Source organism: Erpetoichthys calabaricus, chromosome 6, assembly GCF_900747795.2.
Source record: "Erpetoichthys calabaricus chromosome 6, fErpCal1.3, whole genome shotgun sequence".
Taxonomy (NCBI): Eukaryota; Metazoa; Chordata; class Cladistia; order Polypteriformes; family Polypteridae; genus Erpetoichthys; species Erpetoichthys calabaricus.
The window spans coordinates 187,582,243-187,598,891 of NC_041399.2; the positions used below are offsets into that span (position 1 = coordinate 187,582,243).

Here is a 16,649-nt window from a genome sequence, read left to right on the forward strand (position 1 = left end):
GTACCACCATCGAGAGAGACGTGAAGAGAGCAAACCAAATGAACATCTTCTTTAACAGGTTTGACCACCCTAACCCACTCTCACCTCGGAGTACTGCACTCTCTACACATCCTTCTGCTGATACCAACATAGGAGAGACATCCCCACCCACAATTACAGCAGCGCAAGTGAGCAGAGAGCTGAGGAAACTTCGTGCCAGCAAAGCAGCAGGTCCAGATGGAGTATCGCCATGACTGCTGAAGGTCTGTGCATCAGAGCTGGGGGGTCCTCTATAGTGCATCTTCAACCTGAGCCTGGAACAGGGGAAAGTCCCGAGGCTTTGGAAAACATCTTGCATCACCCCAGTCCCAAAGGTATCACGTCCTGGTGAGCTGAATGACTTCCGGCCTGTCGCTCTAACATCACATGTGATGAAGACCATGGAGCGGCTGCTGCTTCACCACCTGAGGCCACAGGTCCAACACGCCCTCGACCCTCTGCAGTTCGCATACCAGGAGAAGGTGGGAGCGGAAGATGCCATCATCTACATGCTACACCGATCCCTCTCCCACTTGGACAGAGGCAATGGCGCTGTAAGAATTAGGTTTCTAGACTTCTCTAGCGCCTTCAACACCATCCAACCTCTGCTCCTTAGGGACAAGCTGACAGAGATGGGAGTAGATTCATACCTGGTGGCATGGATCATGGACTATCTTACAAACAGACCTCAGTATGTGCGTCTCGGGAACTGCAGATCTGACATTGTGGTCGGCAACACAGGAGCGCCGCAGGGGACTGTACTTTCTCCGGTCCTGTTCAGCCTATATACATCAGACTTCCAATATAACTCGGAGTCCTGCCACGTGCAAAAGTTTGCTGACGACACTGCTATCGTGGGCTGCATCAGGAGTGGGCAGGAGGAGGAGTATAGGGACCTAATCAATGACTTTGTTAAATGGTGCGACTTAAACCACCTACAACTGAACACCAGCAAAACCAAGGAACTGGTGGTGGATTTTAGGAGACCCAGGCCCCTCATGGACCCCGTGATCATCAGAGGTGACTGTGTGCAGAGGGTGCAGACCTATAAATACCTGGGAGTGCAGCTGGACGATAAATTGGACTGGACTGCCAATACTGATTCTCTGTGCAAGAAAGGACAGAGCCGCCTGTACTTCCTTAGAAGACTGGCATCCTTCAACATCTGCACTAAGATGCTGCAGATGTTCTATCAGATGGTTGTGGCGAGTGCCCTCTTCTATGCAGTGGTGTGCTGGGGAGGCAGCATTAAGAAGAAGGATGCCTCACGCCTGGACAAACTGGTGAGGAAGGCAGGCTCTATTGTTGGCATAGAGCTGGACGGTTTGACATCCGTAGCAGAGCAACGGGCACTCAGCAGGCTCCTATCAATTATGGAGAATCCACTACATCCATTAAACAGTGTCATCTCCAGACAGAGGAGCAGTTTCAGCGACAGACTGCTGTCACTGTCCTGCTCCACTGACAGACTGAGAAGATCATTCCTCCCCCAAACTATGCGACTCTTTAATTCCACCAGAGGGGGTAAACGTTGAACATTATTCAAGTTATTGTCTGTTTTTTTACCTGCATTTTTTTTATTACTCTTTAATTTAATATTTTTTGCTGCTGGAGTATGTGAATTTCCCCCTGGGATTAATAAAGTATCTATCTATCTATCTATCTATCTATCTATCTATCTATCTATCTATCTATCTATCTATCTATCTATCTATCTATCTATCTATCTATCTATCTATCTATCTATCTATCTATCTATCTATCTATCTATCTATCTATCTATCTATCTATCTTGTGCCCTGTGTTGGCTGGGATTGGCTTCAGCAGACCCCCATGACCCTGTAGTTAGGATATAGCGGGTTGGGTAATGGATGGATGGATGTTTCTCCTCTCAAAGGAAGTCTTGGGTCACGGTTCACTGTAATTAATTTGTCAGTTCTTCTACTTTTTAACAAAACGTTGGTTAGGAGTTATCTGAAGCACTCACTTTGAGCCTTGTAAGTTTGCTCGATCATAAGATGATCACTGACAAGTGATCCAATGTACCAGGTATGCTTATCGTGTGGCCAAACCTCCATTAAACATTGCATTTATTATATAAAATCTATGACTAGATTTTGCTTTCCAGGAGCCAACTACAGTCATTTTGCGCTTTTAAAGTTTAAAGAAGGAATTATTTGAAATTTTCAGTTGGGCAGATGCATTAATGTTTACAATTGATAGGATTAATTGACATAGTTACAATAAATCTTGTGGATATATTAATAAACCTTAATCTCCTTTGTACTTGTCCATTTTATCAGGGTCATAAAGTATAATAGGAACAGCACAGCCTCAGCTCATTGATCACTTTAATTACTGGCCCTCCTTTCTTAATGGAAAATCAGACATATAATTGAGCAGCCTATAAATACCAAACCACAAGGGGATTGGCTACAATTCTTTGTCAACTGATCACTTCAATGGCGCTAAGTCTTGGGAATGATCTTCCAATAGTACTTAGCTTAATTAGCCAAATCTTTGGAGAGGCCAAACTTTTGAGATCCATTACATATGCTGGCTAAGCATAACTAACGGCTTTTTTATTTACTGGCCCATTTGGTAGGCTTTACTAATTTTCTATCCAAGCCACTAATTTTGAAATCCTGGTAACTACTGTTCAGCCAGGTTTTTAAGAATGGTGTCTGATTCTTTCTTTGTGAAGCCCACAGGCATCACATTTAACGCATTAGTTTCATTTAGATATGCCACCGCTTGACCTTACTAATTCATGGAGAGGTTCAAACAGAATTATTGGAAGTTAAAGAGATTTTCTTAGCAGGATGTTTTTAACCATTTTAGCTCCAAATGATTTAACGTTTGGCATTTAATATTTCCCCTCTATATTCAGTGTTAATTTTGTTATATGATCTTTTAGATTGGAGGATAGTTTCACTCCTTCTTAATAGTTATATATTTAAGAAATCATACTTAATATTACACAAATAAATAAATAAAACTTCAGCTGATGTAGGAAGCTGAAGGCAAAAATAAACTGCATGGTAAGAGGTTTCACAGGAGTGAACATAAGAATCAAATAATTTTATTTTCATCTTTATTTGCTTTCAAGGCCTTAGCAACAATCCTATACTAAAAATGGTAGCTAAATTATGTTATATCATACTGGATCAAGATGAATTTTAAGTTCACTAGAGAAAGTCATTTGTTCTGATATATATTGGAAACAATGCTTTTTTATTCAAATAGTTACTTTTTAAATATCATAGTCAGGATTAGCTTTTCTCAGCAGCTTTCGTCACCTTAGGGCATATAAAGATTCAAATGACCAATAGACAGACCAATACATTATGGAGGCTGATGTAACCAAACTTTTCTCTAAGGTTTACTTACAGCCTTCGCTTTGGGACTATGTTTTCCAATTATCAGCAATTTTCACTAAAATAACTGCAGTACCTTCATGCTTTGACAGTCATAAACATGTTTTTAGCTGATAAAGACAAAACTCACTCATGACCAAAATCAAGAACCTCAACAAGAGCCAGATTTTTTAGTATATTAAGCAGCATTTTAAAATCTGGTGTCCTACTTTTGACATGTTGCAAAAGCAAATAATTACTTTTCTCTTTTAAAGTTTTATATTCTACCTTAAGTTGGAAATACAACCCTGCAAGTCGTGCTCCATCCAGTAGCTGTTATGTTACAGCTGTTCAATGGCTTATGTGTATTTCTCTTCTTATTGTTATTTTTTAACTATTAATTTTCATGTGTTGATTTTAAGTACTTTTAATATTGTTTTTTGGACAAAATGTTTAATTGTTATTTATTGTGTATGTGTGGTTTACTGCCATATACTTTGTGTTTTGTGGGTGGAACCCCAAGAGACGTGGCCACCATGTCGTCACTTTGTAGGACCGCCCTTAGCTTTTAAGGTGAGGTTGACAAGACGATTCCTGCAGGTTCATTGACTTTTTAGATTTACTAATTTACCACATATTTTTACTATGTAGTTGGTTTATGATATCTGGATTACTGATTGGGTGTTTTAGCCTTGTGCTGCCCTTCCAGGCAAACTTTTTTTTTGTCCTTGTTTTACCAAATTTTATTTTTCTTTTGCTTTTTTGCCCTTTAAACCAGAGGTTTTACTGATTTTTTTTCAGGGGGGTTGGGGCAGTTTTTAATTATATTTTTTAATTTTTTTATTTTTCATCCCAATTTTTGGCCAATGTTGGCCAGAAGTTAGGGGCTAAACTGCCAGTCTAGACCTATGAAAAGAGAAGGTGTAGCCTTTTGTGTTTGTTTTTGAGGAAATGTGTCCCCCTTTTTCTGACATTTACATGGCAGAATCATAACAATATTTAGAGTTGCCAACTAATCTAATGTGTGGGTCTTTGGATGAGCACCTGAGTACCCAGAAAAATGCTGCATCACCATGAAAAAAAATGTGCAAATTCTCCACAGGTAGTAACTGTTTTTGAACCAAATTTGCTTGGATTTAATAGGACTAACCTCTGTCCCATTATGCCAGCCCTCTTTATCCATGTATATATTATTTTTACATAACATTAAATATCAATGGAAAAAAGAAAGTCACAGTTCAGGAAAGAGAAAAAAATATTACAATGATGAAAGCTATACTGCAGCTTTCTGAAGTTACAAATATTAGCAGAAGCAGTAGTAGTAATAGCCGTATTGCTGTACTGAGTATTAAACTGTAGATCTGCTCTGAGTTGAAAGATTCCCAAGTACCAGGGTTCATTCTGCCTCTGCCTGACCTTGCTTGACATTCACACTGAATGCACTAAGTTATTACCAATGCATATGTAATTGTACTCCAACATGTGAAGATTATAAATTCATTTTTAAAAACTGCATTATGGAAAATATGTATTTGAATGAATGAGGTTTCTGTTAAATCTTCTAGCAATTAAATGCTCCTCACTTCAAAATGCGTTATAAACTACATAGATAGGAGTAGTGAACTCAGAAAAGGTGATTATGGTTTCAGTTTAATTGCAATAAAGTGTGGGTCACTATTTCTGACCATAGAAACTTATCCATGGATACCATAATTCACAAATGATGATAATTAGATTTTTTGTCTTAGTATAACCATACTAGAATACAACATATCTTCAGTAAGAATTAATTAAGGGACAGAAAAAGCAACATTCAAATTTAATGCATTCTCCAGGCTTTGATCTCCATGGTGCAAAAATAAACTTGTTAATTCAAGGTAAGTACTTCCTACAGTTCAATGGTAATGTCATTTCACTTTCACAGAATGACATTAATATTACTAATAATATTCTCCCAGACAACACTTAAGATTAATCAACTTACCTGAAATATCCCAGAATAAGAACAGCAACTATTAATGACCCCAAAGAAAGTGAGTAGCCCACTGTATAAATCAAATCAAGTCGGTCAAAGACTTCCTGTAGAGGGAAAAGAAAATATTCAATTGATCAAAAAAAGTTCAGAAATAATTACAAGGCAATGCTTTATGCTATATAATTAGACAGAGCAATGTTAACCTCCATAATTATGACATTATTGCAAAGTATTCCCTGGAATTGGGCAGTAATATTGAAAAAAGAGAATTTGATATGTTATAAACTAATGGCAAAGTGACAGTGGAGACTCAGTCAATAAGAAAGTAAGCTTCAGAACATTTTAATAGAATATATAATTGCATATATGAAATGATGGGCCAAAACGTAGAAAGCAAAATTCAGCAGCTGCACTGCTGTGGTAACATAAGCATTTTGTATTACATGCAATACTAATATGTCCACTAATGACCTACACAAATATGGTTTATTACATAATATTCACTGATAATTATTTAGAAACCTTCAACCTAGCTCTCCAAAAGCACAGCACTTTACAACACATTCATCAAATTTCTGATTCACTTTTAAATTTGCATTACATATTTATCTACTGCAAAGCACAAGCTTGCAAGTTTAATACTCTTCACTGCCAGATTCTTTAAGAAAAACATCACTCATATATTTTTATGTTACTTTTCCCCCATATAGAGTGTAGTGATGGCCAAGAAAAATTATTAATCTGATGTTTACATGGTGTAACACACATGTGATTAGGGGACAGCCAAAGGGTCCAATTCAGGGAGTGAAAATACTGGGAAAAGGGTTAATAAAAGGGTACTAATACCTCCTCTCTGTCTTCCGACAGAACCATGGAAGATTAAGTAAATTTTCCTCACTTCCAAATGACCTCACTTTTGATCCGCCTTGATGACCTCACCCTACTTTCTGCCACCTTGATATAAATTCTCAGTCATTTCATTTATTATTTGTCTTTTGTTGTTTACAGCTTGGCGGCACAGTGGCGCAGTGGGTAGCGCTGCTGCCTCGCAGTTGGGAGATCTGGGGACCTGGGTTCGATTCCCGGGTCCTCCCTGCGTGGAGTTTGCATGTTCTCCCCGTGTCTGCGTGGGTTGTCCTCCCACAGTCCAAAGACATGCAGGTTAGGTGGATTGGCGCTTCTAGTGTGTGCTTGGTGTGTGGGTGTGTTTGTGTGTGTCCTGCGGTGGGTTGGCACCCTGCCCAGGATTGTTTCCTGCCTTGTGCCCTGTGTTGGCTGGGATTGGCTCCAGCCGACCCCCGTGACCCTGTGTTCGGATTCAGCGGGTTGGAAAATGGATGGATGGATGGATGTTTACAGCTTACAATACCAGTGTCAGTCCTTATTGACTACTCTGCCAAATAATATACAGGGCCAAATCCCAGATCTTTATTTTGTTATTGTGCTATTATTTGACAATGGATAATGGAGATAAAAAAAAGTTTTTAATACAATATAAGTCAACCAACCAGTGTTGCACAACAACAAAAAATATCAATGTGTCTCAGAAAAACAATTTCATGTTACTCACTTTGCATAATCCACCTATCAATTCATCCAGTCATACGCTCACAACCTGGATTGCCAGGTCCTATTCCAGTCAAATGACTGAAAGTGGTGGTGGTGGTGGTGGTGGGGGGGGTCTATTGAAGTTTGGCCGCACATATGCCAGGGGTTCGGGTTGGAGATGTGATTTACAGGTTTGGGGGTTTTAGTGGCTGCACATATCCTTTGAAAAAAGCACTAAAAAATGCATAATGGCAATTTGGCATGAAAAACACACATTTGGCAAACCTGCTCACAACATCCCAAACACATGAATTTTTATTAAAATAAGTCACTTCTGGAAAATGCTCTGGGGAAACAAATCATAATTTTATGCTCAAATGCAAATGATCATTTTAATTGTTGAGCCACCGCCTGTCCTTATAATTATATTCATGCCCTAAACTGGAGTACCTCAGAATTATTTTACTGCAAGTTGTGAAACTACGGGGCCAAATTGACCTTCTGTTTGTTGATGCATCCCAGATATGCACAAGTCTTGGTAATGTTTTTGTTTGCTTTTCTTTAACTTTTAGCGTTTAGTTGTACATGTTTTTCAGTGACGTTTTCCCTGTCATTATCATGTGAAACGCAATGTTAGCCAAAGAATAAGTATGCATACTTTCCTTTGTTAGTTAAAAGCATAAACTTGGATTAGAAAACCAGATAGTTTACAAGCTAATTCTAAAGGGAACTGGAGAAACTCGATCTACTCACCACATACCAGGTCAGGTAAATAATGCTTGTTCTACTCAGAGAATACCAGATGAGGACCAGGCCTCTACAGTACATACAAGTTGTAAGTTTTCAAGGAAATGTCATGCCTAAACAGGAGTTGTCAAAGTGCGTAACACTTGATCCAGGAGAATGAGTCCTACTCAACAATGTCCCATTGGTCCAAGAGGTGTACCAGAGAACCACAAGATGGGGATAAATTCAGGCTAATACAGAAACTCAGAGTCTCTATCATTCTATCTATTCAGAGGCCATGCTGGATCAGCATGACCAATCATCTTACCAATAGCCACTTGGCGGTCTGAGCATATTGGAAAACTAGATTCCTACCAAGATGAGTAATTTGGTATTATTGGTATAATTGGTATTATTTGTCTCACTCATTACTTCACTTCTGTTTTGCATATATGCTGCATTTAGGAACACAAGCATGTCCAACATATGTGTAATCAATAGCCTGAACATAAGGATAGCATCAGCCTAGAACCCTTCCACTATACTGTAAAACCCTGAACATAAGGATAGCATCAGCCTAGAACCCTTCCACTATACTGTAAAACCCTACCTTTTCATGTTGACAAAGGTTACAGTAACCAGAGAAGACACATACTAACCAGGATTCCTTATTAGTTCAATTTTTCTTAGATAAATATCCACAAGTTGACATCCAAAATATGAAAAAATGCATTTTTTGCAACTAAATGATATCTTAAGTGAATTAACAATCTAATGTTTGAACATTAGATGGAAGAAACCTAGAAAAAACGAGTCATTAAAATATTTCTTTGCTCTTCCTAGGTTAGAACATTGCAATCAGATAACAGATACAAGAAAATCATAAGTGCATGATGAGACACTGTCAGCAATGACATAAGAAAACTGATTCACTGCAGTTTTAAACAAGCACTTTTATGATTCGCTTTCTAAATTTTCCACAGATTTTTCTACTTTGCCCTTGTGAAATAAGAAATTTGTTGAGAAAATTGAAGTTTCAATTAATTGATATGCAGCTTGTGGTTTGCCTTCAGGTACTCTCAATTAAAGTGCCATTACTTCCAAAAATGTTTTGGATGTTGGAGCTTTGAAGAAAAATACAGAAATTTGTTAAAAAGCTGTGGGACTAATGTGGTTGGTACTTAATCTCCACCACCAAATTAAAATCAGCAGTTGCTTATTTAATTCAATCCCAATTCTCACAAGCTGACCATATTTGATCAATTATATATTAGCCTCTGATGAACTCTTCTTTCTGCGTAATTAACTCCAATATGAGACAACACAATTGGCACACTGGGTAGTGTGGCCACACACTGTACCTGGATCCAGATTTATTTTCTGGCTGTGTGCCTGTTTTGTTAAGTTTATACTCTTGCCATGTTTATGTGGGTTTTCTCTCTGGAGAAGTCTGGAGATGCGCAGTCAGGTTGAGTCTCAGACTTGAACTTGTCCAATGTGGGATATGTTAGCCAGCATGGACGGGTATGCACTAGTAGCCCTTTTACGTTTGGTATATTCTCTGTACCCTTTTCTTCAGAAAAAGGATAGAGCTCTCTGTGATCCTAAACTGGAAATGTTCACAAAAGTTTAAGGATGTATAATGCTGAATAAACAGGCATTGTTTGGTTTAACAGGAAAGAAGTGTATTTCTATTTTTTTTATCAAAGTATAGAAAGAACACTTGAAAGAGAGTAAAATGACTACTGAATGTGACTATGTGTAAAGTGGGGAGAAGACAAAAGGTGCCAAGTGTACAGTATAGCCCTAAACTAGACTCGATAAAATGACTGAATGCATAGTTTAGAGCATTTGAAACATGAAATCCATAAGCTCTTCTCCTTAATATACACCACATCTGAATGCATTTAAAGAAACAGATGCAAAACAAAATCTGCTTATAATTAACCAATTCATCTGTTCCTTTAGTATTTGAAGCAGATTTCAAACACAATATGGAGCAAAGTGCTTGAGTGTTTCTCAGTTTTGTTTCAAATTGAAATGTTTTTTTAAGGGAATTAATTCATACAGTTGCTCAGTCATCTTTCCATTCCTCAAATGGCTTTTCACTTTTCAACTAATAAATTCATCAGCACCATGTCTAGGATTTTTCCTACGCTGTACCCAATAAACTGCAGGTCCTTAGTGACTCTAAATCTGATTAAGTGGGTTTGAAAATGGATGAATGGGATGAAGATAATCTCACAAAATGCACAGTCTTCAGATTTGCTTGCATTATTTTGTTCTGTTTTGCTGAACGGAAAAAGTAAAACTTTTCTCAATTTTGACATCATTCATTTCTTACCATGAGGGTTTGTATTTTGCTTACAAAGTTAGAAACCAGTAAACAGAAGATCACAAATACTCTTGCCAAAAAAGTGGTCAATGGTGTAAGTACACACTGCAATAACATGTCCTTTTAACAATTTAGGGTCGCATGTCGCTGGAGCCCATCCCATAAAGAATTGGGTGAAAAGCATTAACCAGTTATGGACTATGGGTCAGTCCATTACACAGCTATTGCAATAACAGTTCAAAAAATGGGGACTCCATTCACACACAATATAGCAAAATACTCCAAAAGCTTTCATTCTTCTTGAAATCCAAAACTTGAAAGCACTTTTGAATTTCTGGAATGACACCCACCAGAAATAGCAATTTTACTTCACTAGTAGAACTGCAGCTCTCATCACTCTCAGGGAGTGAGACTAAAGAAAAGTTGCCCCTCATCTCTGCCAGACGCCTTCTCCTGTGTAACTGCCTCTTCTGTTGTGCCACTGTTGGCATGGTCATGTCAGTGTTAATTAATGCTAATGATTATTAATCAGAATAGATCGTTATTGTAGCAAAAATATTAAATATTAAACCTCAATTAAAGGTAAATCATTTATCAAGACAATAATGATTGCAAAGGATATACAGTACTCTACCATTAATTATCTGAAAATGTATTTATTTGTTTAATTGTTACAGGGCTGGCAGTTACTTGAAATGAAATGACAGTGTATCTGACATCATGGAGATGTATTTTGGCACACTGACCATAACAGCCAAGTCAGACTTACCTTTTCCTGGTTTTGATTGTAGTGATTTAGAGGCTCAGAGCACTCAGTATAATCAGCCCATGTTTTATTTTTGCTTAGTGAAAGTTCCCAGCTACCATTTAGGTCACAGCGTCGGTAGGCATGACCTAGCAAGACAACAACAAAAAAAAAAGATAAAAGAAAAAAAATGATGGAGCTTTCATAGAGCTTTTTGAAGGTTCAGTTCCAAGATAACATATTCCATGTTAAAATTGCCTAAAACTATACACATTCAAACTCATGCTGGATCAATTTAACCGAACCAATTCATCTAAAGCATGCACATTTGGGATGGCGGAGACAACTGCATTCGTCTGTAAAAAAATTGTTTTTTTTTATTCCTGCCAAAAATTTTAGCTGATGCTAAATCCAAAGCGCTCTGTCACATCCAGTTTTTAAGAGAATGAAAAAACACTATATGAGAGAAATAAATGTAACATATTTTTTAAAGTTAATCATTAAAACTAGAGAAAATATAAAATTACATATATCCATCCATCTTCCAACCCGCTGAATCCGAACACAAGGTCACGGGGGTCTTCTGGAGCCAATTATAACCAACAAAGGGCAGGAACCAATCCCAGGCAGGGCGCCAACCCACCGCAGGACACACACAAACACACCCACACACCAAGCACACACTAGGGCCAATTCAGAATTGCCAATCCACCTAACCTGCATGTCTTTGGACTGTGGGAGGAAACCGGAGCACCCGGAGGAAACCCACGCAGACATGGGGAGAACATGAAAACTCCACACAGGGAGGACCCAGGAAGCGAACCCGGGTCTCCTAACTGCGAGGCAGCAGCGCTACTACTGCGCCACCGTGCCGCGCACAATCACATATATAATTGTTCTATATATAATTATCACTTATAAAAAGTAGTCAGTAGTTTTTTCCTCTTCATTGTTGATTTTGATTTGATAAATTTTATTAATCCCAAGAGGAAATTGTCTTTTTGTTTGACTTTTGGAGGTCAGAGTGCAGAGTCAGCTATTGTACAGCAATTTTCAGGTAAAGGGCCCAGCAGAGTAGGATCCCTTCTGGCAGTAATGGGATTTGAACTGACAACCATCCAGATACCAGCAGAGCTCCACAGCCTCTGAAGGGGTTTCACGATGGAATGACCAACAGACGTCTAATAACATGGATTTGCTCCACTTTCCTCTGTAACACATTTCCATTTAGACGAGTTTATAAATAAAACAAGCTTCACTGTCAGAAAGCTGAGGTGGTACTGAACCTTGGGAGTGAAAGATGGCATTTCATTTACCAGGATTCTCCTTAATTTCCTTTTATATTCTATCTAAATGTGTAAAACAAGTAACTTCTGCTGTCTCACTAAAGGAAGGATGTGCATTCTTCCTATTTTACTGTTTTCTTACTGGTTACCTATTTAACTCAATGGATGGATCAACCCAACCTCTCTTCCGTACATTAAAAAGCATATTTCCAACCTTCTTAATACAATATACTGTACATTCCTGGCTATTTTGAAGGAATAAAAAGAAAGGAAAAAAACACAGATTTACAGCAAATAAATTGTAGGAAACGCTTGATTTTGTATCGTTTCCACCTCATCTAACTTTAAGAGTAAGGAAGATTAGCATTTTTTCAGTTCAAAATATTCTTTAAATAATATTCTGAGCATGAAAAATACTTATACCATAAAACAAACAAAACCTGTTTTTTAAAAAATCAACACTTTCTTTCATTGACTCTGATATCTCATGGAAACTGCTCATGGTAGTGAAATTCCAATTTCAGAAAAGGATTCAGTACACTTAAATCTATAAAGTGCACCAATTTCTTTGCACAAAATGATTTTGATGCAGAAAAGTGTTATTGACCATAGACAGAAACAAATTGCTAGGATACATGTGTTTCACCTACATGACCTGGCATTTATTTTAGATTTCCACAAAACCTTGAAGGAAGAGTCATTCCTGGTTCCTGTCTGTAATGCATTTCCCTCTTACTTTCACACGCGTCCTCTAGTGCGTCATTCATTACTAAAGTAAATGAATTCTGCTTGATGAATTACATTGATGTCTTAGAAGATGTTGGTTAGGCCCCCATGCAATTACCTCTGTTTAAGAATAAAGAGTCTCAATATGTTTGGTTTGATAAAGTGGAGTTTGTGTAATAGAGTGGGATGTACTGTATATCCACAGTACTGGGCAAGGCATTGCTGACCATGGCAGATGTGTACCTATCTGAGAACAAGCTTTAGCAGAAAAAAAATATTTCACGCCATAAAACTAATAAAGTGTTGAAATTGTTCTAAAAGCATGAACATGAATTCAGCTTAAAGAAGTGGCCTACATCACTAGATCTCAGTGAACACAGAGCAATTTGAGGTAAAATGGGAAAAGTTTAGAGAAGAGATCCTCCAACTCACATGTAACAATTTTGGGGACACATTAAGGTCAATGTAGCTAATTATCATTGTGCTATAGTTTAGATATCTTAATGTGTTCTGAAACTGTTCTGAGAGCAAAATATATTAGGCAGGCGTGCCTTAGTTTGAATGTCTAGTTTTACATAAGATCTTTTATAAATCCAAAACAAGTCATAATCTCTAGCAGAAAAATGAAGATTAATGGATTTTGCTGTTTGTCTGGACCATAAACTAATCTCTGTAATATACATTGTCTCAATTATCCTTTGTAAACAAACTTAGCCTCCCATTACCCCATACTGTACTAATATTATTCAATTTTCTGCATTTATTGATCAGAAACGCTTTGTGATCTAGATTAACAACCATAGCAGAATGTGGTAATAAATGGCTTCAACAGCAAAAGCTAAAGAGCCCTTGCGGCTAATATAGCCGCTTCAAAAATATCCAGGTCAATGTCCCAGAACAGAACTTGTGCTATGAAAAAGCTGATTGCTAATTATATAGTGCTATGGGTTGGTGGGTTTACAGTATTTTATTTTCTTCTTTATAGGGACAAACTGTGCCAACATAGGCAAATAACACTGATGACGCCATTGGCCACATTGCCAGGCAATAAGCCAGGGCAGAAACTTAGCAACTGAATAGTGTGCACAAAATACAAAGTAAACAACAAAATACACAAGCAAGCAAGCAAACAAACAAATAAATAAATCCAGCTAAAACATTTCCTACAACAGTCTGGGTAAAATATTCTCTGAAATTGCTTTAATGATATTTTGTGGTTTGGCAAGAAAGATGAATATTACCAACAATTCACTAAAAAAACCATCAGATCTGGATTAATTGTAAACTGAACATAAAATAGATGTTTTCTTTTTCTGAATGCTATACTTTATTTTCTACTATTGTTAACTTATGTTACACAATAATAATTAACATCTAATAAACCTCTTCCTTTAGTATTTAAATCTTACCGTAATATCCATACTATTATTTTATGCACAGCTGTTTTATTTAAGATGCATGGAGCCGGAGGGACTCCTCCAGTTTAGATGATGCCGTGGTTAGAATTTGGCACAACAGTAGGCAAATTCATTCATTTAATTTCTAAAGCTACATACCCAATACAGGACTGTAGGAACCCATTGTGCACATCATGCACCAGTCCCTGTTGGGATGCCAGTCCATCCAAGAACACACCACAGACACACTTCATTTACTCACAACATGCAGGTTTTAAACTTGTCTGTATCTATATCAAGAGCAGATTCGGCAGTGGGTACACTTCTATGAGTATAGGCTCTGGGTTTATATAAATGCTGAAATGGATCAATGGATGACAAAATGGATGGGTGTCTAGTATGTGCAAGTCCAGTAAAAACCTAAAGGATATGAATTGAAACAATTTTCAGTGTTTGTAAGATAAAATCATCGGTATTTGCTTCTCTTTTCAAGCTATGCAGTGCACCTGGCAATTATCATCTTGACGTTTGGTGTGGGACTGCATGGGTGTGGTTAATTCCATGAGTGAGCCCAACGACAGGCTGGAGAGTCCAATCCTGGGCTGCTGTCAAGCCACAGCAGAACAGGTACAAAGATTATCTAGACTTAAAAGCTAATTAGTTTAGATACTGTAAATAATGTGATATTTTGTCAGTGAACCGTACACATGACACATGACTGGTGTCTTCCAATCTGACAATGCTTATGAATGTTTCATCATTAAAAACAGACAAATGAGATTGTGTCACATTTCAGGCACTTATTTTTTCCTCATGTTGGCCGACTTTTTTACTTGCGCATAATATTTACTAAATAAGGAAATAAATCCAGAAAATCAAAATAAAATTGTTTCAAAATTACAACCAATAGTATATAATGAATCAAACTCACCATTATGATTAAGGTCATGAAGATACTCAGGACACTGGACAGAGATAACATCACCCGGTTTTCCTTCAGGCCAGCAAATGAGTCCATCCCACTCAGGTGGGCAAAGGACATCTTGGAGGGGAAAAAAAAGCAAACAGTTTCTATGGTGTGATCATCATTTATTGTATATGCTTCAAGATGAAAAAACATTGCATTTTCTGAAAACAGTTACTAATGAAAACACACTGATAAAAAAATCACAAATTTAAAATGAAATAAACAAAAATAAACACTTTCAGCAAAGTGATTGAAGTAAAAAACTCACTATTCATTATAATTTATTTACTCAACATTATAATAATTGTATTGATAGCTTATATAAAGGAGGGCACTATAAATATATATATATATATATATATATATATATATATATATATATATATATATACATAGTAATCCCTCGCTATATCGCGCTTCGACTTTCGCGGCTTCACTCTATCGCGGAGTTTATATGTAAGCATATCTAAATATATAACGCGGATTTTTTGCTGCTTCGCGGGTTTCTGCGGACAATGGGTCTTTTTACTTCTGGTACTTGCTTCCTCAGTTGGTTTGCCCAGTTGATTTCATACAAGAGATGCTATTGGCGGATGGCTGAGAAGCTACCCAATCAGAGCACGCAGTTAAGTTCCTGTGTGCTGCTGATTGGCTCAGCGACGGAGTGCTGCATTAACCAGGAAGTCTCATCTCACTCATTCAGCATTAACGTGCTCCTGCTACTGCTTCAGGGGCCGTGTCCAAGCACCAACAGAAGATGCAAATGATTGCAGAAAAGGTAAAAGTTTTGGATATGTTGAAGGAAGGGAACAGCTACACCGTTGCAGGACACCATTACAGCATCAATGAGTCCACGATTCTTTTTATTTAAAAAGGAGGAAAAGCATATAAGATCTACAGCCACAGTGTCCTTTAACCAGGGCGCAAAACGAGTTGCAAGTGGACGTGATAAGGCAGTAGTCTGGATGGAATCTGCTTTAGGGATTTGGATTGAAGAGTGCTGGAAGAAGAACAACGGCGGTGCTACACCTCCTTTAGAAGAGCTGTAACGTTCTCCTTTGTTGTGCAGTAAAATTAAACTCATCGTTATCGGACAAGTCGTCGTGTCATTGTTGGTGAGTAACCATAATTAATTATCTACGTACAGTACTTATTACATGTACATAGTTTAGTGTCACTGTACACACATTTTACTGTATACAATTTTTCTTGTATTGTACGTATTTATTGCTGGTGGCCTGTCTGTCGTAATGGCTGTAACATATGTGATATTGGAGACGCTCGATATCTTTAAAATAATATTTAGGTTTTACTGTATATAAACTGTGTTTACATACATAATTTCAACGAATCTTACCTAATATCTAAGAGAATACAAAGGGTTTATGCTGTATAATTGTGCGGGAAATGTTTATAATAGTGTGGGAGAGTTTATAAGGGCTTAAAATCTATAAAAATAACCATATGAACATATGGTTTCTACTTCGCGGATTTTCACCTTTCACGGGAGGTTCTGGAACGCAACCCCCGCGATGGAGGAGGGATTACTGTATATATATATATATATATA

The 16,649-nt window shown here is 37.6% G+C and overlaps 1 protein-coding gene across 1 annotated transcript in view; it reads right to left on the reverse strand.

The window, feature by feature from the left end:
- Window positions 1-16,649, reverse strand: part of pth1r (parathyroid hormone 1 receptor) — a 462,399-nt gene that overhangs the window by 133,422 nt on the left and 312,328 nt on the right. Inside the window, exons 3-5 of the mRNA XM_028804180.2 lie at window positions 15,044-15,154; window positions 10,728-10,852; window positions 5,359-5,453 (exon numbers count right to left, since the gene is read on the reverse strand). Coding sequence (XP_028660013.1) covers window positions 5,359-5,453; window positions 10,728-10,852; window positions 15,044-15,154 — 331 coding nt within the window. The remainder of the gene's footprint in view (window positions 1-5,358; window positions 5,454-10,727; window positions 10,853-15,043; window positions 15,155-16,649) is intronic.